This window comes from Scardinius erythrophthalmus, assembly GCF_964197995.2.
Source record: "Scardinius erythrophthalmus genome assembly, chromosome: 5".
NCBI classification, from domain to species: domain Eukaryota; kingdom Metazoa; phylum Chordata; class Actinopteri; order Cypriniformes; family Leuciscidae; genus Scardinius; species Scardinius erythrophthalmus.
The window spans coordinates 10,541,123-10,568,914 of NC_138225.1; the positions used below are offsets into that span (position 1 = coordinate 10,541,123).

At 37.4% G+C, this 27,792-nt stretch overlaps 1 protein-coding gene across 1 annotated transcript; it reads right to left on the bottom strand.

Moving 5' to 3' along the window:
• Positions 1–430: 430 nt before the first annotated feature.
• Positions 431–27,599, bottom strand: susd2 (sushi domain containing 2). The gene is made up of 15 exons (XM_081365101.1): positions 27,391–27,599; positions 27,042–27,240; positions 24,674–24,822; positions 24,157–24,324; positions 23,486–23,660; positions 22,460–22,661; positions 21,299–21,384; positions 20,123–20,391; positions 19,492–19,635; positions 19,251–19,409; positions 18,336–18,584; positions 17,298–17,576; positions 15,764–15,940; positions 7,140–7,236; positions 431–606 (listed from the first exon to the last, which is right to left on the bottom strand). Exons 1-15 carry the CDS (start codon positions 27,467–27,469, stop codon positions 546–548), a joined length of 2,493 nt encoding a protein of 830 aa, XP_081221227.1. The 5' UTR covers positions 27,470–27,599; the 3' UTR covers positions 431–545.
• Between the last annotated feature and the right edge of the window lie 193 nt (positions 27,600–27,792).

Genomic DNA, 27,792 nt, shown 5'->3' on the forward strand with positions numbered 1-27,792 from the left:
TTTCAGCAGTACTGGTTACGATATATATTAAGCATATATCTAAAATATATCTTTGCCAGAAAAAATATATTTTGTGCCATATGTGGATTTTTTTTTTTTTTTCACTGAACAAAATATTCTGGTATTGTACTAACTGTGATGCTGCCTGTGATGAAATTTACAGTCTTTGTGTCAAAAGCAATTCTAATGCATTAAAACGGGCAGCTCAGTAAGTTTTAGAACAGAGCTATTGTTCACGTGGAGGAGTCTCCCAAGTGGGGTTCATAGCCAGAAAACACAATTCTAGAGATAACTTAAAGGCATCAAACAGAGGTACAAGTCAACGCTACAGACCAGATGGATAGGAGGACATTACACTGATCAGATAATCTGATTTTTTACAATGTTTGCAGACATATCAGTCAAGAAAGAAACTAAACTACTATCCATGGCCAAAAATTATTGTTAAAACAGAATATTAAATTAGAAACATACGATTTATACATAATCTAATACTGAAAATAAAATCTTTTTACAAATGTTTAAGGATGTACACTTGATGAACATCACAGATGTGATGCATGCTGCTGATAATTCACCCTGTCGCCCTGTTGTTTCATCGCCTCTCTGAAAAGAAAAAATTAAGACAGTATAATATTCATTAATATGTACAAACTATCATCAAACATCATAATGGCTATATTATACATTAGAAACACATGAAGAAACAAGCATTAAAATTGCACGCTTACACACACACACATATACACACACGCATAGGTCTCCTCCCTTTGGCTACCCACAGGTGTACAGAAAGTCCTGGCTCTTTGAATCTGTCCGAACCATTATGATCAGAAACACCCCAAAGGCTTTTTCTTTATGGCATTCCAAGAGCTCATTAAGACTATCATCTTTTTCTTGTATATAAATCACAGGCCTAACAGAACCAGTTTGAAAGAAGATCATTCTCTCTTATATAGTCAGAATGTACTGTAGAAGTACACACTAGAATATACGTATATAGCTTTAGAGCAAACACAAATGAACTTTTTATGAATCTTTTAACTAAACTTAAAACACTGCCAAGAACCACAGAAGAACCAATTTACCCATTTAGGCCCTGTTTACATCTGGTATTTAGAAGCGTTTTCGTCAATCCGATCACAAGTGGACAGCATTCTTTCGACCACTTCCATTGGGAGTGGAAAACGCATTAGAGCGTATTCCGTTTGTAGTGTAAACGCTCATGTGGTCGAATGTGTTCGAACAGCCACAAAAGACTGACCTACTCTCAGAGTACTGACCTAATGCGTAAACATTATGGGAAGCGCTAGCCAGACAGGATTTAAACTATGTTGGCTGAAGAAGGCCCAAGTTTGGTTTGAAGATGAAAAACATACCAAGCGCAATGTTATCTCACCATTCCTGATTTCTAACACTCACTCACCACGTTCGCAGTGGCCTTGCGTCTATCGGAGAAGAAATGGCAGCTGCTGATCTCCATGTGTTTTTTGGCCATCTCCTTTCACGTTCATATGTAAATTGTGCGAGTTTATTTCGTCCATTAGATCAAAAGATCTGAAAAAGCCTATAAATGTACCCTTCCCTTGAAGAACTCAGGACAGTGGTTTAAGGTGGACAAAAGTGACGGATTATAACGGGAATTGTGTCTCCCTCGTCTACTTGTGATCCGATCGCCCAAAACGCATCTTAATACCAGGTGTAAAAAGCACCTTAGAAACAATTCTTTTGAAAAACTAATAGTTATAAGTAAAGAGAAGCTCAGGTTTTTCGTAGCTCAGGTATTTCGTTTTTTGTAGCTCAGGTATTTCGTTTTTTTGTAGCTCAGGTATTTAGCGTGAATTTGGCACCACTATAAACTCCACTCAAACTAATTTCCTTAAATGTTTATAAGCCTCATACACTCCATGAGCCTTTATAATTATAAGATACAGTAAATCTTCAGTGGGCAAAAGTGTTTACTGATAACCATCTCTCCTGTGCGGGCCCCTCTTCTTACTTTGATGTGTGATAGGACCAGAATGAGGAACCATAATAGCACATTAGAGGTGTGTGTGTGTGTGTGTGTGTGTGTGTGTGTGTGTGTCAGTGTTAATGACTTTGCAGTGGGAGGGAGAAAGGCCTGTTGAGGCCTGCTGGGAAATCCAATCGCTGGAAAGTACCAGGTAGTCTGAGGCAGGTAAGCACGTAACACACACACACACACACACACACACACACACACACACACACACACACACACACACACACACACACACACACACACACACACACACACACACACACACACACACACACACACACACACACACACACACACACACACACACACACGTGCACGCACAGATGAAAGAAGGAACAAAAGAAACACACTGATGCCGACACAGATACATATGTGGCGACATAAAGACAGACATATACACCACAAACGCACACACATTCAATCACAGTATACACATGTACACAAAGAGGGAACTTAAGTGGAAGTAACAGACACATTTACAATTGTTTCTTTTTACAATTTAGTTATCTATGGTCGGACTAAAAGGCTGGAAGACAAAAGAACAGATCAATCAAAAATTTTGCTTTTAGGTAAAAATATCTTAATCTTGGAACCTCTTAAAATATCTTAATCTTAGATTCACTTTATATTAAGAGTCTTTAACTACTACTGTATTAATTAAATAAATATTTGATGCAGTGCAGTGTTTCCCACAGGATTTTGTGAAACAGTGGTGGGTGGACCTCGGTCTCTCTAGGGGGGTCCGGGCGCATTTACAAAAAGAAAATTTTGCTTTACGCTAAATTCATCAATCTAGTTTTTAAGAGCTTCAACCCATATTCAGTGTGCAAATTTAATTAAGAAAAAAGTATGTGCATTGACCTGAACTGTAAAGGGGACTCAACTTTTTAGTTGTGATATAGTGTCTCAGTCTAAATTACACTACATAATAATAATAACAATAATATTCAAACAACAGTAATAGCCATATATTGTAAAACAAATGCACTGAAAAATAAAAGAAACTTTCATAATTAGTTTTGCCCTATTTGAAAGAGATAAACACGTGAGCTTTTATTTTGATGAAAACAGCAGTCAAGCTTTTATTTTGGCGGAAAACAAGTTTACAAACACGTCTCATTACAAATCTAGTGAAATGCTGTAATCTTCAACTATGCAAATGTGAAAATAATGCCTGTTCCGTTTCCAAAAGCACGCTAAACTCAGCTCATGCACAGACGGAGTTCACTGCATTCATTCACTGTGAAATGAGACGCGAGCTGATTACGTGTTGATCGGGTGAGCGAAGTGCGCACTTCTATTTGCGCAGCGCAAAAGACAGTCTTTTGTGATTTTATAAGGACAGAAAGCCTTATCACGCTTTCAATTTTAGTTTGTTTGACAGCAATGATTCAAAACATTAAAGACCTTTTGGGCCCTATCTTGCACCCAGCGCAATTGACTTCGTACACCGACGCATGTATCATTCCTATTTTGCACCCACGCACAGCGGACTTTTCCCTCCACAAACGCACGTCAGTAAATTAGGAAATGAATTTGCGCTCCCAGGGGCGGTTCAGCGCAAAGAGGAGGCGTGTTCCGGCGCAAACGTTCCCTGGTGCTATTTTGCAGGTTTAGAAAACAATTCCGCCACTGACTAGGAAAAACCTAGTCTAAAGTCAGTGGCGCGTTGCGCATGTTATTCATATGCTATTTTAAGGGCGCATGCTTGGCCATAATCAATGCACAACGCGCATGCACTTTGCTTATCTCATCTACACACAGACGCAGCAGTTCTCATTTTTAGAAAACCATACATTATTACAAGGAACAATATCAACACACGAGGGAAATCATTGTTGTGTCCATGAAGATGTGAAAAAATAAGTATAAATCTAGCTTACACATTTACCCAAATTATTATACGCCTGTTTAACCGAAGCTAATTTGGGTGGGTTTCTCCCATCCCCATACCATGTCACTTCTCAGTCTTTAAGGCCCTGACGAGAACGTCGGTCTCCTCGGCTGTGAACCACTCCTGGCATGCGCATGGCAAATCCGCCGTTATAATAGCAATCCGCCATGGAACAAGCGCGCCTGCTCTTAAAGGGAATGTGAGATGTCGCGTTACGCCCAAACCACACCCATGAATAATGAAGCTACTTCAGACCAACCCATTTTAGATTTGCGTCGGGCGCAAGAGTCATTTATCCCGCCGGTATAATAGCAACAGTGCCCAAGACCCGCCCACAAAGTTACTTGCGTTTCGCGCTTGATACTTGCGTTTCAGATCGTTAAAATAGGGCCCCCTATATGTTATTATGAGAAGTTTAAATATATTTTCGGGCCATCACAGTCCACAGTAATGAATGGGAAGCACTTAAATATTTTTGTGGCACAAAAATATATTTGTGGCGGGCCGCCACAAATAAATCAATGTATGGGAAACACTGCAGTGACACAATTGTGTAGCCTAAATCCATGTTTTATATTTTATAAATACCTGCATGTAAATACATAATTATTTTCTGTAGACACAAGTAGATAGTAGTTTAGATAAAGACACTTAATATAAAGAGGGACCTTAATCTTAATCCATCCTTAAAAATAAAATAAAAAATTGCATAAATCTGAATTGCATAAGAGATTCCGACTTGTTTTCAAAGAAAACATTTTATATTATAGTTATATATTTTTTTTTACATGATTCTTTTTTATTGTATAAATCTATTGAAATATGATAAAGTTTATTCTTAAAAAAAGGTTTTCTAATGGGATAAGTAAAATGAACTTAAGATATATTCTCAGAAAACAGTTCTTATTTTATATATATTTATGCTTCATCTTGTTTTAAGAATGTTTAAATATTTGTTCCAGAAAACAAGAAAACTCTTTTTACTCCTTTGTGTGTCTATTAGATAAAAGTATACAGACTTCGGAATTTTGGTTTAAAATGTTTTTCTAGTATAACAAAACCTATAACACAAACAAACAGTTGCACTGTTCCAAAACCTATAAATTCATCTACCTAGAAAGCATAGACACCATCAACACATCATATTTTTTTCTAAGATAGCTCTTATTAGTCTATCTGCAGAATAAGGCGTTTATAAAACGAATAAAAACAATTGAGTTTTTATATACGTGACTGTATAACATTTTATGTTATTTACGCAACGCTGTGACAAACTCTACTGGAATCAATTGTGAGTTGTGAAGAGTGCTGTTAGCGTGGGAACTCACTAGGTTTTGAAGCAGAGCTATTTTGTCTTGGGTGAAGAGTTTACATATTTGAAAGCTTATTTAAAGTGTACTAGCATGACGAAAGAAAAACTAGAATTAGTAATGTGCCTGTAACACATATACCTGCATATAAGGAGAGAAAGAGAGGCCCTGCTTACCTGTATAACCACAAATATAGGGGTCTGTGACTGTGGCGTCACACCCTTGAGTTTTATCAGAGTATCTGTAAGGATATAGAGCAGCGGTACATCCCTCTCTCTCTCTCTCTCTCTCTCTCTCTCTCACTACAGGTGTGCACCTTTGACTCCGGCACTCTCTGATTACCTTCCCCCACAGGATGAAAGAGGGATGGGTTTTATGAGGGGCAGGTGAGACATATTACCCCCCATGGCTGAAACTCTAGACATGATCTAACTGAAAGCTAGAGGCTTTACAACCGGGCGAAAGAGGAGAAAGGATGGGGGGAAATTACTACAGTGGGGGGCAGAGAGGAAGAGAGGCCGTTGAAAGCTTATTTGAAGTGTACTAGCATGACGGCAGAAAAACTAGAATTAGTAATGTGCCTGTAACACATATACCTGCATATATATATATATATATATATATATATATATATATATATATATATATATATATATATATATATATATATATATATATATGAATATGGGTAGTGTGAATGAAATTCGGATGTAATACATCTGCCGTGTTGTCACTGTTATATGGCTTACCAGTTATGTCACTTCACTGCATTCACAACTCTCCTCCCAAGGTTTCATGGGATAGTAAAGTGTCCATCAAATGCGAACTCCAGAATCTCGGCAGTAGTAGGTCATGGGTGTATTTTGGACATGCTGCTCTTTTGACGCCCTGTTTTCCGCATTCTATATAGTATTAAACGAGCATTCCTTAAAACAGCTTATACTACAGGGCTGCTAAATGCTTGAATCTGATTGGTTGACGAACATTCTAAGGTCTGCAATTATTTTCAGGGAAACACCGCATTACAGTTCCATATCGCTCGCCAAATGATTTCAGTCATTTCAAACGGTTCTTACAGACTTCAACAGCAAAAGAACCAAAACCCACAACGATACTGACCAAGAAAATAAATTAAACAATAGGATAAAAATGACAAATTATTTTCATGTTTTTGACACAAAGTCTCGTTTTATTATACGGAAAGCACATAGGCCTACTCTCTTTCTCCCGCTCTTTCTCCACTCAAACGCACACACATACAGTACAGTCACACACTCGCACAGAAACATGTTGTCAGCGCTGCTTTACTGATTGATTTTTTACCAGTAAAATAGTTTACCTACTTAAAAGCTACACAACATTTCTCACTAGTGAGGTAATAATGGCGCTGTTCTTAAAGCAGTAAACTAGTAAACTAAGTTTACTATTACTAGTAAACTTATTAGTAGAAACGCTGCTGCCGAACATTGTTGAGAGAAGTATACACTCAGGTAATTCACATAGGCTTAATTTCTCTCTTTCTCTATCTATCAATCTCTCTCTCTCTCTAATAACTGCATTAGTCTGCTATCAGTGGCTGAAGCCTCCGTTACCAGCTCTAAAAATACATTTTGGAATTAGCAACAGAGGCGTAGGATGAGATGCGTAAGAAATTAGTCCTACACACAAGAGCGTTTTAAGAACAAAAACCTGACAAAAGTCTTGAAATACAACATCTGAACAATGTCTTGAGGTGTGGTAACTGTAGTATAAGTGGAATAATTGACTCCAGTCCGTCGAATTATTATAAAATAATGCACACCCGAAAAAGTCGCGTCGTGGGCGCATAACCAACTCGGGTGTCAATTTCAACTAATATTCAACATATTTAAAGCAAACAAATGAACTTGAAAAGAAACACATTTGGACTCACTTCTTCTGTTTCTTTGTGTACACAACAATTGCTATCACCATGACAACCACCGCCAACACCGCACCAACACTCCCCAGGACAATGGCCAACGTATTATCTGTAAAGAAAAATGTCATTACACATTTGTTAGTAATTAATAATAAAACATTGTGGTTATAAATTTGAAGAAGAAAAAGATGGCAGTGCTTCACTAACAAAACAGTACCAAAAAAGTAACACCATGGCTTTTCGGACAATAGCAATATGTATTTTTTGTATGTATGTATGTGTGAATTAAAGTACCTTGGAGTACTAATACTTCCGCAGTACTTTTTTGTAGGGATTATATAGGACTAAATAAATGTGAACATGATTCTGCTTATTTTAACAGTGGAACAGTCGAGCATTGTGGAAATATCAAATTATGAATATTACAAACAATTAAAACAATTTTTTTCTGCAGGACTTTGTTTGCCAAGCTGAAATGATGTCTAGGCTATTCCCTGTACAATATTAGTGTGCAAGATTACACTACATTTGCATTCAGTACATTTCATTTATTTTTGCAGACACTTTTATCCAAAGTAACTGGAATACTAAAACTCTAATAGAGCAGCTGCATGCAGTGTCTAAACCGGCTTTGCATTTCATCCAGTTGAGTGTTCTTCTGTTGATAAAGTTAAATAATCAGTGAAGCTTTCCAATGCAAATTAAACTGTGTTCTTTATTAGAACCACAAACTTCCTTTAGCCTCAGGTTAAATTCCTGACATGTCAAGCATGGCTGAAGACATGTTTGGTTAAACAATTTGAGAATTTTATCCAGGTTCATTTGGCATGTTGTTTCGACACTGGAGAAGACTACTAATGATTGAAAACACGATGAAGGACAAATACACACACACACACACACACACACACACACACACACACACACACACACACACACACACACACACACACACACACACACACACACACACACACACACACACACACACACACACACACACACACACACACACACACACACACACACACACACACACACACACACACACACACTCTGATGTCCTGAGATGTCCTTCTTGAAGTTTCCCATTAATATTGCCCATTTGTGGGGCATAACTCTTTCTGCCAAATGACCACAGGATAAATGTGTTTGTATGCAAAAGAACATAAGTTGGTCAGAGCCAATCCCACTGTGCAAGCCAGGTCTCAGATCCTAGATTGTTGCTGTGGCATTGTTAGGGTGTTCTAAGTGGTTGCTAGGGTGTTGCTAAGATGTTGTGAGTGGTTGCAAGGGTGATCTGAGTGGTTGCTAACTGAACTACTGTAAGTCAAAATAGCCAAGTCTCTACAACATTTTGATTTTTAAATGTGCTTACATATATATATATATATATATATGTGTGTGTTTTTTTTTTTTTTTTTTTTTACTTTTCTAGGACTGATGCCTTAGAAAAATAATTGTACAGTATCATGCATACACTAACAGATCAACTACTGGTAGATCTACTACTATTACATTGTTTAAAGCTTTGCCATCATATTTTAAAATATATTCAAATAGAAAATAGAAATATTTTAAATTGTGATCATATCTTTTTTAACAAATAAATGCAGCCTGGGTGAACATAAGAGCCTTCTTTTAAAATCGAACTGGTCCCAAACTTTTGAACAACAGTGTATCTGTAAGATGTGTATCTGTAATCACACAAGATGTGATAAGTTGCAGATAAATGAAGAACAAACTCCTTTTAATAATAGTAGTATGAGCAATAATAATGATGTTTGTCCTTACAAGCACAACTAATTATACTCTGCATTTAAAACGTACAGCTGCTGCTGGCTCTTTAATGTCTACAGCACTGTCTTTGCTGCATTGACTGCTTTTCTAGCCCCCTTCAAACGCACTAGAGGGCTGCAGGTGAATTGGACCGATGCTGATGACACATTCCCTTGGGAACAAGAAAAAGAGCAAGTTAGCGGCTAAACTCGCACTGTCAGTTTTATTCTGCATCATATTCCTCCTCCTCTCTCTGCTGCTGAGTTCAATCTGTCACAACGCATTTTCACTGGCGACTGTGTCTGTCATTCTTTATGCCCCCTCCCGGCGTGCCGTTCCGCGTCCTTGTGGGCCTGTGACTGTCTCACTGGGTTGTGCACTCATACGTGAGTGTCCTCTATAAATATATATCTCTCTCTGCTCTTGGAACTTGGAGAAATGATTTCTTTTTCACTTTCACTGCTCTCCCTAATCGACTTCTTTCCTTCCCCGTAGCCCCCTTCCTCCCATCTTGTGCCTCTTGACGTATAGAGAGTTATGACCAGTGTAATTTGACAAAGCGGTGCAGCATCAGTGCCATATGTTGAGACTCGGGACATCTGCAGTACAGTGACGCACATTTATATACACACAGTCCAGATGCGGTCGGGCCCAACAAAACAGCGATATTAATTACAGCTGCTACATCCAATCAATAAAGTTGTTAATCAAAATGACAATAATAAACAAATTTAATTACAGATTAGTCAAGTCTATCAAGGAACAATGCAATCCTATGGAGAGAAAAAAAAACACTAAATAAAATATTATGGTTATAATGTGAGCATTTTTCAAAATAATTCAAAGTGCCTGCATGCATGTCAATCAAGTGGAGTGTAACAAAAACAATATTTTTTGGGGAAAAAAATACTATATATACACACATTACTGGTCAAAAGTTTGGAATCAATTTTTTACAATATAAAGTATTTTCTATTTGAATATATTTTAAAATATAATTTATTCTTGGGATGTCAAAGCTAAATTTTCAGCATCATTACTCCAATCTTCAGTGTCACATGTTCCTTCAGAAATCATTCTAATTTGCTGATTTTCTGCTCAAGAAACATTTCTTATTATTATCAATGTATTTTCAGTGAAAAGATTTATTGCTGCTTAATACTTAATGATTGAGTAAATATTGGTTATCGAAATAATTAGTTAGTTGCAGCCCGACACAAAACCACACGATTGTCCTTTTGGTCAACCTGCCCTTTCACTTCCTTCATTTCACCCTCACTTTCCTGCTTTTTTCTCCTCTGAATTTGAACTGTACTGGAACGCATGCAAATAACCAACTGTTGAGGGTTATTTGCTGGGGGTTCAGAGCGCTGTAATGGGAAGTCAATTACAGGACGGGGCAGCTCTTTGATCCCAGCGCCGCTGACATGCTTGACAGGGATGTGGGCTAGGATGTCAACCTTTATCAGCCAGAACAAAAGAAAGAGAAGGAGAGAGCGAGAGAGGGAAAGTAGAGGGACAGATAAGCAGGAAAAGATCACTGAGACCCCACATTGTCATGGAACATGGGAATAAACAGAGGTTTAGTGGGACTATCAATTCAAGTGAAGGTGGAGTCCTGACCCCCTCGATCACCAAGACACTATGACACATGTCAGCTCTTAAGAGCACCAGCCTGGGATGGCCGACCTTCAAAACAAAGATAATGACTACAGACGTGCTCAAGAGCAACAGATACGACCATATCATAGGAATGAAAAGATGTAGTGTATCTGTAGTACGTGCTTTCACGTTAACTAGAGCGGATCTGTCTGAATCCCTTTTGACAACTGAAAAATTACTTTCATACATAAAAACACCCACCAAACTGTCAGTAGCTGATAATACACGCTCACACTTGGAGAAAAGAACTTCATCTCTGCATCTGCTCTGAGTTTGGGTTGCTTATAATGCACATTCAGGAACGCAACATGCGGCAACCATCTTTCCACATATGTAATGACAAGCTCTTATAAACAGGCTGCTATCAACAAAAGAGAAACTCTGTGGTTTTCTGACAAATTAAAAGTTGGATGGTCTTACATTTGAAAATGAGATTAAGACAGCCATAAATATTAGTATTGCAATTTTACAGTTGTACTGTAAAATAAAATGCAGTTATTATATTATTTTTCACAAAGCTGCAGTGTGCAGTTTTTCCTCTTTGTCGCCATCTCTGTTCGAAATCTGCAATTGCAGTTATTCGCGGAATTATCAACTTTACGTGGGTTGTGCCCCGGCACGGCACAGCGCGGACAATGTGCGGCTGTCAGTCACCGCGCCGGTGTGGATACTGTCATTCGCAATCACAGATTCTACTTTTTGGATTTATGACCAACATAAGAATTTTCACCGGAAAATATCGTCTGAACAAGTAACATCCACTTTTGTTCTGACCAACTGAGGGAAAAAAACATTGCAGTAAATCGCGCTGATTAAATCTAACGATCACTCATCATATCACGTCAAACCGTGCAAATTATACTTTGTTCTCAAATTGTAAATGTTAACAACATCAACATTGTGTGACTACATTTAATGCCTTTCCGATATTTATCCTTGTTTTCGAATGGGCCCGGGTACAGTCTCTTTTTTTCTGTAGCGACTCCGAAGTCCGAAGTCTTTTGCGTTTTACAACGGGTGAATCTCCAGTTGGTCTACTGGTGATTGTCGTTTGAACCTTTCTGGATCCGCCATCAAATTGATAAGTTTAATTAGCCTACTGCATATCAAGTGCTGTGAGAAAAGGCTATAAATCTCCACCTCCAACATCCTCGCACGCAATATAGCCTACTAGCCGAGACACCTTTATGTGTACAGATGTGACGTACTGACGCAAAGATATGCTCGAATTTCCCGTGGAAATCTACCAGTACCTCTGGAATTAAAAACATTATTACAAGCTTACCATTTTGAATCGAGCTACGGCAAGCAGAGAGTTTTGAACACTGGCTGGTTACTTGCTCCAAAATGGATAATTTTTAACCCAAAAAAGTTACGGACTGCAGCTTTTTAAAGTCCACATGAAATCAAAATTAACCTTACTTACTTTGTTTGCCTAAATTGATCGTTTTGTGGTGAACAATTCATCCATGCAAGTCAATCCACACCCCCTCCCCTCTGCATTGGAGGACCTTCCCTGATGACGTAGGTTTGACGGCTTGGTTTGGGAAACGCTTAACCACTCCCCTCAAACCGTTAGTCTGCTATGAGCAGAGATGGAGAGGAGGAGTAAAACCCTGCCCTCTGTTCAATATTCCGTTTCACTGGGAAATACGTCACAACACTGGAGAAAAGTAGTTTGCAACTTCCGGTTCACGCGGACTTTAAATAAATAATAATAAAAAATTAGTTAACAGTTAAATATTACAATAGTAATATTTCTTATTTATTTTTTTATTTAGTAAAAAATAACATTGATATATAACCAACATTTTTTGCCAAATTAGAAGCTTTTATTTAAAATCAAAAATTGTTATCTCTCTCTCTCTCTCTCTTTCTCTCTCTCTCACACACACACACACACACACACACACACACACACACACACACACACACACACAAACACACACACACACACACACACACACACACACACACACACACACACACACACACACACACACACACAAACAATTAGAATGTCTAAAGTGGACCATTGAAATAAAATGTTACCGAATAAAGAGAGACAGGTAGGGATAAATGGATAAAGAGGAATGTGAGATGGTCAGAGAAAGGGAAAGACAGAAAAAGAGGGAGAACAAAACGGGTACAACTGAAGAAGAGACAGGTAAGGAGAGAGATAAATGGAAGAGATAGAGGAGGGCTGTCAGAGAAGAGAAAAGAGACGGTTAAAGAGGAGAAAAAGACAGGTAAGAATAAAGAGAATGAGATAGGTGAAGAGGAATGAAAGACATGTAAAGAGGAGAGCAAGACATGTTAAAAAGAACAGAAAGATGGTAGAGATGGTAGGGAGAGAGAAAGGTTAAGATGAAAAGAGACACAAAAAAGAGTTAGAGAGAGAGATACAACGGAGAAAAACATATAGGTAGAGGAAGACAGTTAAAGAAGAGAGACAAAGGTAGGGAGAATGAACTGGTACAAAGGAAGGAGAGACTAGTAGGGAATTAGAGAGACAGGTGAAAAGAAAAGAGAGACTGTTAAAGAGGAGAGAAAGACAGACAGGAATAGAGAGAATGAGACAGGTAAAGAAGAATTACAGATATACAAAGAGGAGACACCAGAAAAGAAGAGAGACAGGTAAAGAGGAGAGCAAGACGTGTAAAACGAACCGAAAGATGGTAGAGATGGTTGGGGGAGAGATGAAGATAGGATAGAAAAAAGATAGGTAGGGAGAGATAGACATAAAAAAGGAGAGAGACATTAAGGGAGAGAGACAGAAAGGAGAAAATGATGACGAGAAAGACAGTTAAAGAAGAAAGAAAGGTAGAGGGAGAGAGACTTGTAAGGAGAAAAAGAGAGGTAAAGGAGAGAGAGACAGGTAAAGAAGATGTGAAGACGAGTCAAAAAAAGAGAGGAGGCATCGGCAAAGAAGAGAGACCGGTAAAGAGGAAAGCAAGATGTGAATAGGACAGAGAGACGGTAGAGACAGTAGGGAGAGAGATGACGATGAAAGAGAGACAGGTTGGGACTGGGAGAAATAGACAAAAGGAGAGAGAGACATTTAGGGAGACAGATAGAAAGGAGAAAAAGATTAAGAGGAGAAAGAAAAGAGAAAGAAAGGTATAAGAGAGAGACTTGTAGAGAGAAAGGGAAATGAGAGTAAGACAGGAAAAAAGGAAAAGCAGATAGGAAAATAGAGTGGAGGACAAGTAAAAAGAGAGATGTAGTGAGAATTAACTGGTACAAAGGAAGGAGAGACAGGTAGGGAGAGAGAGAAACAAGTAGAAAGTCAGCGAGACAAGAGAAAAGAGACAGTTAAAGATGAGAGAAATACAAGAAGAAATAGAGAATGAGACAGGTAACCAGGAATAAAAGACACTTACAGAAGGAATAGATAGGTAAAGAATAGAAAGACAGGTAAAGAGGAGAGAGAAAGAGAGAGATGTAGGTACAAAGAGAGACAGTTGAAGAGAAGAGAAAGACATGTAATGAGAAGATAGGTAAAGAAGAGAGAGACAGCTAGCAAGAAGACACAGGTAAAAATGAGAAACAGACAGGGAAAGTGAGACATGTGGGACTGACAAAAACAGCCCTAAATAACCTGTTATATTCAGTGTCAGTGCCAAAAGTTTGATAAAACCCTGCGTGCATTACCGTCCTGCCTGACCGCAGCAGTGTGAGAGCGGTGCCCTGTCTGTGAGCGCACATATATCTAGAACATTTCCTGATTATAAATAATGATCTGTTCAGCTGGCGAACGATGGCCTGCAGTAATAAAAGAGCGCCACACAAACCGTAAAGTAATGAAAGCCCTTTATCTGAGAGTTTCAGAGTTCACAAATATGATTATCAAGCTGATAATAAACTCGGCGATCATAAATCAATAAAGCAGATAACGGCTGCGTTATTGATTTAGAAAGTGTACTTGTATGCAATGTACTTTTACTACCAGCAAATAAACGGCAAACATTGACCAATATCAAGTTTGGCAAACTACAAGCTTCAAAGCATTGGCTGTACGCCATTAGTACCACATTTTTTTTTTGTTTATGCGAATTTCCCCCCCCAATTTGAATTACCAAACATGTTTTCAATAGTGTGCATTAAGTAAATTGAGTGCAAGATTATTTGGATCGCAGGCCTGATGTGTTTTATAAAGCGGGTTGTTGCTTTGTTTTGCCTCCTTAGTTATCCAACGAACCCCCAGAAAGGCCAGAGAGCCAGCGGGGGATGAATTCTCAACAGCTGTGGAGCAGATAAACCATTCATGTGTTTGATGGAGAGAGTCCAGATCCGATTCTAAACAGATCCATCCTGTAGATGCATATCGAGAGGAAGTATGCCGTTCCGCTCTAATGAGACAGACGGGTCAAAAGTTAACAAGCGTAAGTACATCCAGGTAGGTCAGTATGACCGCTGCGCTCTCTGTCTGTCTGTCTGCATGACTGACGGATCAATGGACCGGTCCGTCTGAAGAGAGACGTCTCTTTAGAGACCTAAAAAGACTGTGGAGGGATGAGACACTGGGTATACGCTACCGTTCAAAAGTTTGGGGTCAGTAAGACCATTTTTAAAGAAATGAATACTTTTATTCAGCAAGGATGCATTCAATTGATCAAAGGTGACCATAAAGACATTTATACTCTTACAAAAGCTTTCTATTTTAAATAAATGCTGTTTTGATGCGAAATGCTGAACTATTTTCAACATTGATAATGGTTAGAAATGTTATCTGAGCAAAAACAGCATGTTAGAATGATTTCTGAAGGATCATGTGACACTGAAGACTGGAAAATTCCGCATTGCCATCACAGGAATAAATTACATTTAAAATAGAATACATTATTATTTTGCAATTGTAATAATATTTCACAATATTACGTTTTTTACTGTATTTTTCAGCCTTGGTGAGCATAAAAGACTTCTTTCAAAGGCTCTTACAGTCCCCAAACTTTTGAATGGTAGTATATCCAAAGATTGGACAGCAATTGTTTCAGTGAGATGTCTAAGATCGCCCGTAATGGAGTAAGGAGGAAAAACTAAAAGCTAGAATCATCTGCTACAGCCTTCAAAGAATTACCACGCAAGGATGTGAACTTTGTAAAGGGAAACACTGCCATCTAGTGGTTTGGAACGACTTGTGGGTGAGTAAATGATGACATCATTTTTATTTCCCGTTGTCCGCTTTGACCTACCAGCCACACAGTGCGTATCTTGTCCAGACCACACGCCGTCCCCTTGACAGGTGCGTTCCTGGGACCCATAGAGACGGTATCCATGGTTACACGAGAACGTGACTGTTGCCCGCTCCAGGTACAAGGTTCCTTCCTTCTGACCGTTGTTAGGTGGTGACAGCCAACCACAGGATTGCACTGAGATCACAAAGTCACAGCCATTACAAAAATCATAAAAATATATTATACAGATAATAGTCAGATCATGTACAGGTCTCTAATGCTTTATAACTGAGCAATGGTCAGGTGTCACATGTTTAATAGTGTGCTGCTTTATTTTAATTCGCAACTGAAGTTCAATGAACAGCTAAATGTAATTGTGACATCGCCATATAATGCTGCCATTGGTCTTTAACCTCGTAACAAAAGATAAATGCATAACAAATGACAAGACTTCTATGAGCATGTTTTAAAAAAAATAGCACTAATACAAATTTCAGGTGACCACAGTAAACACCTTTTAGAAGATAATCATGAATAAAATTAAATAATTAAGCAAAATGATTTTAAAATGAAATAAAATAATTCAGCAAAAGTATAGTAATAATTCAGCAAAATGCCTGTTGTAAAATTAAGCAATTAGCTATAAAAGGCTTTAGTTACAGCAATTTTACCCTGTTAGGTTAGGCTTAATGCACATAAAATAAGAATAATATTATTTACATTAATCAGTATAGAAAAATACTAATAATACTAATTACAATACTACTACTACTACTACTACTGTTATTATTATTATTACTACTACTAATAAATAATAATAACAACAATAATAAACAATAGAAAAAGTCAAATTAACTAAAAAAAATTGCAAAATGCCAGTGTTTTAAAATTAAGCAATTACCCACAAAAGGCAGTAATTTTACCATGGCTTTAAGCGAAAAAAATAATAAAAAATAATAAAAATATAATAATAATAATAATATATATATATATATATATATATATATATATATATATATATATATATATATATATATATATATATATATACACACACAGTATATATACATATATATAATATTAATAAGTATATACTACTACTACGACGAATAATAATAATAATGAATCAATACATTTTTTTACTTAAATAAATATTTATCAAAATCCCTGCATGTTGTATAATTTAGCAATTAGCCACAAAAGGCTGTAGTTACAGCAATTGTACTGAGGTTTTGTCAGGCTTTATGCAAATAAATAAAATACAATATTAATAATATTAATTAGCAATACTGTAGATAATAAAAATGAATAATAGATCTATTATCTATGCTTGATTGGGCATTTCATTAACTATCAACTTTATAGTGCCAAGCAACATAGCAACTTAATGTAGAAATAACTGATGCATGAATACATAATTGATGAGTGGGTTTATCGGTTATGTTAAAGCAGCTTTAAACACGGCTCATCCGTGTTATTAACATTCCTGCAAAAATCAAAATAGTTTGAATTGGAAGCTTCTTCAGAATCGGTTCCTTGTGTTCCCACTCACCTGGTTCCAGAGCTTTCTTGGTGGATGTATGACTCCGGTAGGACAGTAGAGTGGCATTGCCTTGTTGCAGACTGCGCATGCTCAGTGCATCATATTTACAGAAGGAAGCCCCCTCTCCTGCACATAGTTTCAGCGTTGGCTCCAGCAGGGGATCCTCGAGGTTTTCAGTCATGGAAAAGTTAGGGATGAATGACGGATCGTGCTTTGGGGCATAATAATATTCATTCAGGAGTTGGGTTGAGTCGTATGTAAACAGTGAAGTCTCATTCGTAATGGCCCCTGGTGAAGAAAAACACATGGTATTTTGTTAGGGGGCAAAAACCTTTCAACTATAGCTTGAAACTTTGGAAATAACTTCATGTTTCATTATGACTGATCTTCCCATGTTTGCAATGAGAATGGTTTATAAATCTGTTGCCAAAAAAGAGAAGCATTTCAAAAGAGAAGTTTCACTGCAGTTTCCAGACAAAAAAAAGCTCTACGGTTAACTGTTGTAAAAGCAAAGAAAAAACCTCCATATATATTACTATTGTAATTGTACTATTATTATAATTGTAATTACTATTATTATTATTACTATTTTATAAATTGAAATTATTATTATTATGGAATACTTTACTATATGATAAAGTTATGATACCGTTTGATTCAATTTGTTAGAACAAAACATTGCTTTTAACATCACATATGTATTTTGAAAGCCACATGTAATGCATGGATTAGTCACGGAATAAATATGAAATGGCTCTGAATTAGGAAACTAGCTTTACAACAGATGAAGCATTTCTTAAATAGTGTGACGGAATGGCATCCTCCCCCTTATTATCAGCGCCACCCCGCCACCCTTCGCCAGGTTCCCGACAGGACTGGTGTGAAAGAGAGGAGGGGCGCTCATCAGCTCATGTAGCCTCATCAGATGACGAGTAGTATAAATTAGTAATTTCAGTTTCAATCAATATCATTGCAAATTCATCAACGACTATACTGGCAGGTAAATTGAGTTAAGTAGTGTTAAAGTGAAATGAAATGGCTACTCACAGCCAGCACAATATGAGAATATGTCCTGTGCACTGCTATTGGAAGGGATGATCAGACCATTGCTAGAGGTGAATTCATCCTCAGGGTCGTCGTTCATTGTACCGAGGAGACCCTGCGTGTGGTTGTGCAAGTCATGGGGCAGTAGAACAGTAAGGGTCATGACCCCTTCACCTGCTCTGACCTCTACTCCTGTCCCCGATGGAAACATCACCGTCACATTAGTGGGTTTAGGGGAAAAAACAAAAACACCTGGAACGACAGAAAAAAACAGACAACAGAGACTTTAAAATAGACCGGGAGGAAACAGATGCATCATACATACAAGTAACACAAATACTGTAGATGGCAGCATGTCAATATTTACTGAGAACAGACGGCCTATAAAATTAATCTGCCAAGCATAACAGACTATGATTTTTCATCTTGTACATCTACTGTAAGGTGTTTTTTTTTCTTCAAAATTTGAATTAACAGAAAGCGTGGATGTCAATGATTACATTAAGACATTATGTCAATTAAACTCACTACTCACTCTGCTCAAGTAGAATAAATGATATAATAAATAAATGATATATTTACAAATAATTTGAAGATGGAAGCATTTTTGTTCCATTTAGAATTGTTGATGGCTAATTAAAAATCGCCAATTTTATGCTCTTTTATTTCACAATAATTATTCATTTCACAAAAACACATTATCATTACAATTTCAAATAACTGTTTTCTGCTTTAATATATTTTAAAATGTACTGGCAAATTGTGATGGCAAAGCTGAATTTTCAGCAGCCATTACATTAGTGTTATGATCCACATGAAATCATTCTAATATGCTGATTGGGTGTTTCTTCTATTTTGTGCTTTTGATAAACTGCTTAGGTAAAGCTGTCTTTGAGAGGATAAATAAGCTGGTCTTACCCTTAAGGTCGATCCATATTTGCTCTGAAAAGGAAAGCACCTGTTGGTTCATTAAGACCTGGAGCTCATCTTTTTTCTCTCCGAGACGCACCTCGATGACATCAGAGTCTTTCTCCCTCATGGCCACTGAACAGAGTCGTGTTGCCTTAACCACAGTACCTGAAAGGACAGTTTTCGTGGACGACTCAATGTAAGATGTCTGATTCAATCCATCCATAATACAGGAGATTATAGAACTCACCATTCTCTAATTTCATTGGTTCAGTCCTGCCGTGCACAGACAGCTCATAGACTGAAGAGTGAACCAGATTGTACTCTCCTTTCCCATTGAAGGTGAAAGTCACGCCATCGAATGTCATGAAGTGAGGGTCACCAAGGACAGCAGCTAAAGGTGGAAAAGACCAACATTTGCACACAAATCTAAAGATTTAGAGCAGTGGCCTATCAGATTTGACAAGTTTGCATTTGGTTGCATCTGGTTCTAGATCAAACTGCAATCTTCTTCCTATAATTTCCTGAAATTTCTCCACTATTACTGTCAAAAAAGTGGCAAAAATGTAAATACTATTACTACTGCTCCTACTACTACTACTAATAATAATAAAAAAAAACAACATTAACCCCATTTCACAGACAAGGCTTAAGCCTAGTCCCAGACTAAAATGCATGTTTGAGCAGTTTTAACTAAAAGCAACTTGCACTGACATTTCTAAAAATATGTTAGTATCATTGTTTTGTCTTAAGACCATGTTTTTTTCTAAGGCATGTTTATAAAAGCTACTTAAATGTCCTAATTAAACTAAGGCCTAATCCCAGCTTAATCTAAGCCCTGTCTGTAAAACCAGACCTAAATAAAACAATTCTTTCTTTACCTGCTCTAGGAGGACGATATGTTCTGCAGTCACTGGACGGGCGGTGGGTGAAGTAGTATTCGCAGTTGTCTGACCACAGGCAACAGTAGTAAAAACTGATGACATCATACTTCCAGTGTGAGAATGCCGGAACTCTAGGAGGTTTCTTGTACGGCGGAACCCCCCAGTCATGCCCTCGATCAGGGGTGCTGCCACCAATAGAATCCCCCGTGAGCATCTGCGCTCCAGTGCTGTCATAGCAACACTGCTGACCGGCACCATACGCAGGACTGCAAGAAAACAATACATCTACAGGCTAAATATAAGACAGAATAAAATGTATTTTTACATGAATGAGAATGTCAAATTATCTACAGTGTGTTTCTGTTACTGTGTAATTTCCCCACATGCAGCTTTGATATCATATAATATAATATTAAAATTAGATTAATATATTGGGCAATATTGACATTTACAGAATGTACTTGCAACCTCATAGTGTGCATTTTCTGTTTTAAAATATTTTTTTACCCCCCTGAAAAAAAAAAAAAAGAGGTTGTTAATTGTGGCCTGTGGAATGTTGGTCCACTCCTCTTCAATAGCTGTGCGAAGTTGCTGGATATTGGCAGGACCTGCCAAGGATGTTGCAAGGATCTGTACACAATTCCTGGAAGCTGAAAACATCCCAGTTCTTGCATGGCCAGCATACTTATACAGGACATGTCACTCATTGAGCATGTTTAGGATGCTCTGGATCGGCGTATACGACAGCGTATTCGACAGCGTATTCCAGGTCCTGCCAATATCCAGCAACTTCGCACAGCCATTGAAGAGTAGTGGACCAACATTCCACAGGCCACAATCAACAATTTTAGAGTGGTCTTTTATTGTGGCCAGCCTAAGGCACACCTGTGCAATAATCATGCTGTCTAATCAGCATCTTGATATGCCACACCTGTGAGGTGGATGGATTATCTCGGCAAAGGAGAAGGGCTCACTAACATAGATTTAGACAGATTTGTGAACAATATTTGAGAGAAATAGGCCTTTTGTGTACATAGAAAAAGTCTTAGATCTTTGAGTTCAGCTCATGAAAAATGAAAACAAAAGTTTTGAGTTTATAATTTTGTTCAGTGTATATATATAATCCATATCTTTAATCAACTAATTGAAAAATTCTGATTAGTGTCATATTACCTGCCCTGTATGGCTCTGACGCAGTGAACTGAACCTGGATGGTAAGTGCAGATACTACCTGCCTCGATATCACAGCCATAATCAGTCTGAAAAATAAACGCACAACTCATCAAAAGGAGCTTGAGTATAGACACTTTAATAAATATAGATTAAGCAGATTTCAATAAAGCCATTTTACCCCATTTATCTATGATTACAAAGGCCTGAATTTGTAATTGAAGTATTCAAAATTCTCAAATAATTATAATGTTGCTGGTGTTGTAACCTTAAAGGGATAAATGAAAATTAGCCCATAATTTACTCACCCTAAAGCCATCCTAAGTGTATATGACATTCTTCTTTCAGACGAATACAATCAGAGTTATATTAAAAAATGTCCTGGCTCTTCCAAGCTTTATAATGGCAGTGAATGGCCGGTTTCTGTTTTGAAGTCCATAAAAGTGCATCCATCCATGATTAAAGTGCTCCACACACGGCTCAGGGGGGTTAATAAAGGCCTTCTGAAGCGAAGCGATGCATTTGTGTATTTAAAACTTTTTTAAAACTTTAAAAGATTAACCCCCCCTGACCTGACGCATGATGTATTGACGAAAGCGGGAGTGGATAGAGAAACCAAAACACCAGTCAATGAAATTTAAATTTTTAAATTTAAAATTTAAAATTAAGAGAAATGTCAGAGGTGTTGAGTTTGTTGAGCATCCCTATTTGTTTAAACTGCGAGAGGTGTCAAAGCTTACGCTACTCCTACATCCTACGTCATACTTCGTCAAGTATTGCTCTTTTGGCGAAGGTCGACTTGCGTACGGCCGTCTGCCGGAAGCTAGTTATTTTAGTCGATAAAGTTTTAAATAAGGATATTTTTTTTTACACGAACGCATCGCTTTGCTTCAGAAGGACTTTATTAACCCCCCAAAGCCGTCAAACACCTTTATCATGGATGGATGCACTTTTATGGACTTCAAAACAGAAACTGGCCATTCACTGCCTTATAAAGCTTGGAAGAGCCAGGACATTTTTTAATACAACTTTGATTGTAATCATCTGAAAGAAGAATGTCATATACACCTAGGATGGCTTGAGGGTGAGTAAATCATGGGCTAATTTTCATTTTTGGGTGAACTATCCCTTTAATATCAGATAAAGTTTTTTCTCTGGACTCACATGAAATCTGCCGGTGTCAGCACGAGCCTGAGCCAGTGTGCAGGGGCAGTCAGTGATCTCCGTAAGGAAGTTGGGCACTGCTTTCTCTTCTTTATCCCAATTAATGCACTTTTCCAGGGCCCAGCCTGCAGAGTCCTTCCTGAACGCCTCCTCTAGATGCCAGGCGACCGCATGCGCCCCACTCCACAGGGCGTTAACATCTCTGTACAAAACAAGTATGTCTTTATTCACTGGAACCATTCACTTTTCTGTATGTACACATCACAAATAAATTATGATATTATTGTCCCCATTATTAATCAAATAAGGAAATGCTTAAATAAAATGCTGTGAACAGTTTTTTTACAAGTGCCAGGACCCATTTCTCCATTTCACCCATTTCCAATCTTGGAAAGCAGTTAATTTTACATTCAAAATGCACGAGCACTACCAAAACACTCACGCATACATGTCTTAAATCAATCCATTCTTCCAAAAAGAAAGAAAAAAAAAAACCTAGCAAAGGTTGTGACCCATCCAACCCTTTTTCACTCATAAAACAATTACCTTAAAAAAAACTAAATAAAAACATTTAAATAAGTATCTAATGCTCACCAAGGCTGCATTTATTTAATCAAAAATACAGTAAAAACAGTAACACTGTAAAATATTATTCCAAATTAAAGAACTGTTTTCTATTTGAATATATGTTCAAATGTAATTTATTCCTGTGATGCAAAGCTGAATTTTCAGCATCATTACTCCAGTCTTCAGAGTTACATGATCCTTCAGAAATCATTCTAATAAGCTGATTTTCTGCTCAGGAAACAATTCTTATTTTTATTATAAATGTTTGAAGTTTGAATGGAATCATTGTTTCCAAAAAAAATGTTAAGCATCAAAAACTGTTTTAAACAATTGCAAAATTAGCAGTTTCTCTGAATGTATTATTTTATGTATTATTATTATTATTATATGCATTATATGTATTAGCGATTGTAAAAATCTGTAATACAAATACTTATATGAACTGCTAAAGGTTCTTACCGGGCTCCGTCTTGTTTAGAGCTGGGGCTGACCCGCATGCTCCCTAGGTCCCAGAGGGAGTATGGTTTTTGTGCGATCAGTGGGGTGAAACTGAAAACTCCGCTGTTGGGAACATCTCTGCCCACAGTGTACAGATACTTCCACTCTGCCTCCCAGTTAGCAGAATATGCTTCTCCTGTTAGTTTATCATAATAATAATAATGTTAGTTAATCCTAATAAATCTATCTCCTATAGATAGATCAATTGATAAAATGATAGATAGACTCACAGACAGACAGAGCTACAGAAAGATGGCTGGAAGGATAGATAGAACGATAGAACTGACAGAACAATAGATAGTATGAATAGATAGGATAAATATAACAATAGAATGATAGACAAAGACAAAACAGTAGTGACAGAAGGATAGAACAATAGATAGAATGATATACAGAGTGATAGAATGACAGATAGAAAGTTAGAAAAATCAATAGGTAGATCAACAGTCAGACAGATAGCTAGATAGATAGCTAGATAGATAGCTAGATAGCTAGATAGATAGCTAGATAGCTAGATAGATAGATAGATAGATAGATAGATAGATAGATAGATAGATAGATAGATAGATAGATATAACAATAGACAGAAAATCAGAACAATAGTGATAGATAGATACTCATGATCTACTCACCGGTCTCATTGTAACCCCACAGCTCGATGTTGACTTTCTCTGCATTTATTCTAGATGTGTTCCATACCATCTTTAAATCCCCGCTGACTCCTGTTGTGCCGTAGTACTGCCACTGTGTGGCATTGCCCAGAATAATCTTGTGAGCAGGACCCAGTTTACTGTGATGGACTAATCAATCAATCTAAGCATTAAAAGCAGCACTGCTACATTAAGACAAATATATTCCAATGAACTTGACTTAATGTCAAATGCCTCAGGAGGTCGGATTACTGATTATTCTAATCAGTACATTATGCAATAAACCTCGGGATCATACGGTAACTGATATCAGCTAAGAACAACACTAAAGGAATGTTCTAGAAATGAATGTCCACTAGGTTAACACATAATGTCACAATACTTTCGAAACAGCACAGCACGCATTTAAATGTGTATTAGGAATGTGCAAATTAGGTCCATTTTGATTGACATTCCCACAAACCTTAGTGTGCAGTGTACTATGAAATGGGTTCGTCACCTGAGAGCCACCTCCCCGCCCTGTCATAGCTGACTCCATCTGTGGACACCTCGAAAGGGACCCAGCCCGACTCGTAGAGCAGCGGAGAGATACAGTGACCCACACCGCTCTCATCCACATAGCCCTCCGTCAAAATCTCAGAGTTGAACCTGTCAAGCATACTCTGTTTAACACTGCACTGTATTTACAGCACTGATCGTATCTGATTGACTAACAGATGTTAATTTAGTATGCGCTTTTATCAGAGCCACTGAAGAATACAAAACAGCAATTCACCCTACGGTGGCGGTAACATGAGAACACGTCCATCTTATCTCATTCAGCCAAATAACCATTTTTAATTAGTTTGCTCTTGAGGATTTGGGAGGAACAAAATCAAGACTAAATACATTTGGAATTTTGGAACAACCTTCAGCCAAAACTTCCTTAATGTCAGAACATCATGATTGCTGAACACTGTGCGTTAACATTGCTCATTCATAGCAAGTATATGTAAGGAATAATTGACGACAGGCCGTTGAATTATTAGAAAAATAATGCACACCCGAGGTGGTAATGCGGTCACGACGCGAAGCGGAGTGGCCGTTCACCTCGGGTGTGCATTATTTTTCTAATAATTCAACGGCCTGAAGTCAATTATTCCGCTTATACTACAGTTACCACACCTCGAAACATTGTTCAGATTATGTATTTCAAGACGTTTGTAAAGTTTTTGTCATTAAAACGCTCTTGTATGTAGGACTAATTTCTTACGCATCTAAACCAATGCCTCCGTTGCTAATTCCAAAACGTCATTTTAGAGTTAGTAACGGAGGTTTGAGCCACTGATAGCAGACTAATGCTGGGGACACACGACTAGCTGACACATTCTCTGACTGTTTTCATCGACTGCAGCAGATTTTAAACACCGACTCTGAACACAGACTGAACGCGCTGAACACGCGTTTGGGCATGATCAGTCATACGTATCAAATTACATTCATAACCGGCCTTAAAGTGTGTCCCCAGTTATTAATGCAGTTATTAGAGAGAGAGATGTTGCAATAATGAGACAGAAAAGCATGTGCGTCAATATTATTATTTATTTATTAATTCAATTCCTTTTAATTAATTCGAATTCATTCTTTTTTTTTTCCCTATTATTGACAGATGACAGACTAGCCAAATAAATGAAACACAAAGCCCTTTTAACAAGTAGGCCTATCAATAATTATTTATTTGTTATATTATCTGCAATAATAATCCGTGCTGCAGGATTATCCATTTATTTAGCCTATATTCAGTTTAATTTTCTATTGATTATAGATAGGAATATACTTTATTTGTTCAAATTAAACTGCATGTTTCCATTGATTGTGAAGCTAGACATTGAAAATTCCAGATCAAGCTCATGCGGCTAAATGTTTTTTTCTTGTTATGAATTGTATCCTATTTTCCGTTATTACCGTTAACTACGCGAAGTGATATGGAACTGTAATGCGGTCAAGACCTGCCTGGAACTACTTTAGCTGTGCGTTTCCCTGAAAATAATGCACACCTTAGAACGTTCGTCAACCAATCAGATTCAAGCATTCAACGGCCCTGTAGTATAAAACTATATAATATGACTTATATATTAAATCAGTGTTATTTTAGTATCAGTGAGATACTATTATAGTTTATTAATATTTTAAATTTGTTTTTATATTTTCCGGTTTCATTTAAAGTTAATATTTTAGTAATTTTGTTGTATGTTTTAGACATTTTTATAATATGTCTATATAGTTTTTATTTCAGTTTTAGTTATTTTAGTACATCAGGGTAAGAAATATTGCCTTGGCAGCTGAAATAAAATAAGTTTATTTTTTTCACATTTTATTTCAAGTAATGAAAATGTATTTTATGGTTTCAGTTTCAGGTAATTATAATAACCCTGTATATGTATATGTATATATATATATATATATATATATATGCACTTTCCAAACTGTGCAACACAAAATCAGATTTTTTGTTTGTTTGAACTGATCACTCTTTTCCATGTATTGAACTGGAGCTGGAGCTTTAAAATGGATGCAAAATCCCATTTAAAGTCTCATAAAAGTACTCTGCACAAGTTCTGCAACCATATGAGCTTTGTATCCATTCATTCTGAAATTTCAGTATTTTGTCCTTCACTCAAAGCTATCATATCATATGCATTGGGAATATTTAGAAACTAAGAAGTGTGTTGTCTTTGCATGTGTCTTTGTGTGTTTCATAGAACAAAGTAATTGATTTTTGGATGAAACTGTGTTATGACAGATTAAACTTGTAAGAATATCTGCAGTGTTCATGAACAGTTGGTTTGTGGCTTCAGAGAACATTAACAAATCCGTGGCTGTCTTACCTGCAAGTGAGGTTAATGTTCTGCTCAAACGTAATGTTGAGCATTTTAAAGTCTGTGCCTCCCAGCAGAGATCCGGAGTGTGGTTCGATGTCAAGGCAAAACTGTTTATAATCTGTACAGCACTCCTTCAGAGATTCACATGTTGTGTGACAGGAGCATGTGTTAAACTTCTGTCCACAGCTTCTGGCACATGACTGAGCTGCGAATCAAGCAGAGACACATTGCTGCAATTGCTCCACAAATTTGGCATTGCATTCCCAAGAAGACAGAATAACATGTTTCTTCAAAGCCTAACAATAGTAACAACACTTGATTATTACTACAGTAACTACATGAATGAGGAGCTTACCTGCAGTCCTGGGTAACAGCTGAAGAAACAGCAGTATGAACATACAGAGATGGATTTTGTCCTTATATTTGCACAACATTGTTGCTGGTTGCTGGAATAACCCGAGATGTTTTTAATATCAATTTAAGTCGTCGTATGCAAACACAGTATAAAACGTGTGTCTGTGTGTTGGTATCTCAGTCATGACATTGTGACAAAGGTCTCTCTCTCTCTCTCTCTCTCTCTCTCAACGTACCTTGTAACTGTTTAACAGTCAAGGACTCGCTACAGCAGGGAAGAGGCAATAAATGAAAGTCCTGGCACAAGAAATATGCATATATCAATTACTTCTTGTAATGCTGCTATCTGTGCAATGCATTAATCATTGCACGTTCACATTTAATGGAATTATAAAGTTTTGAA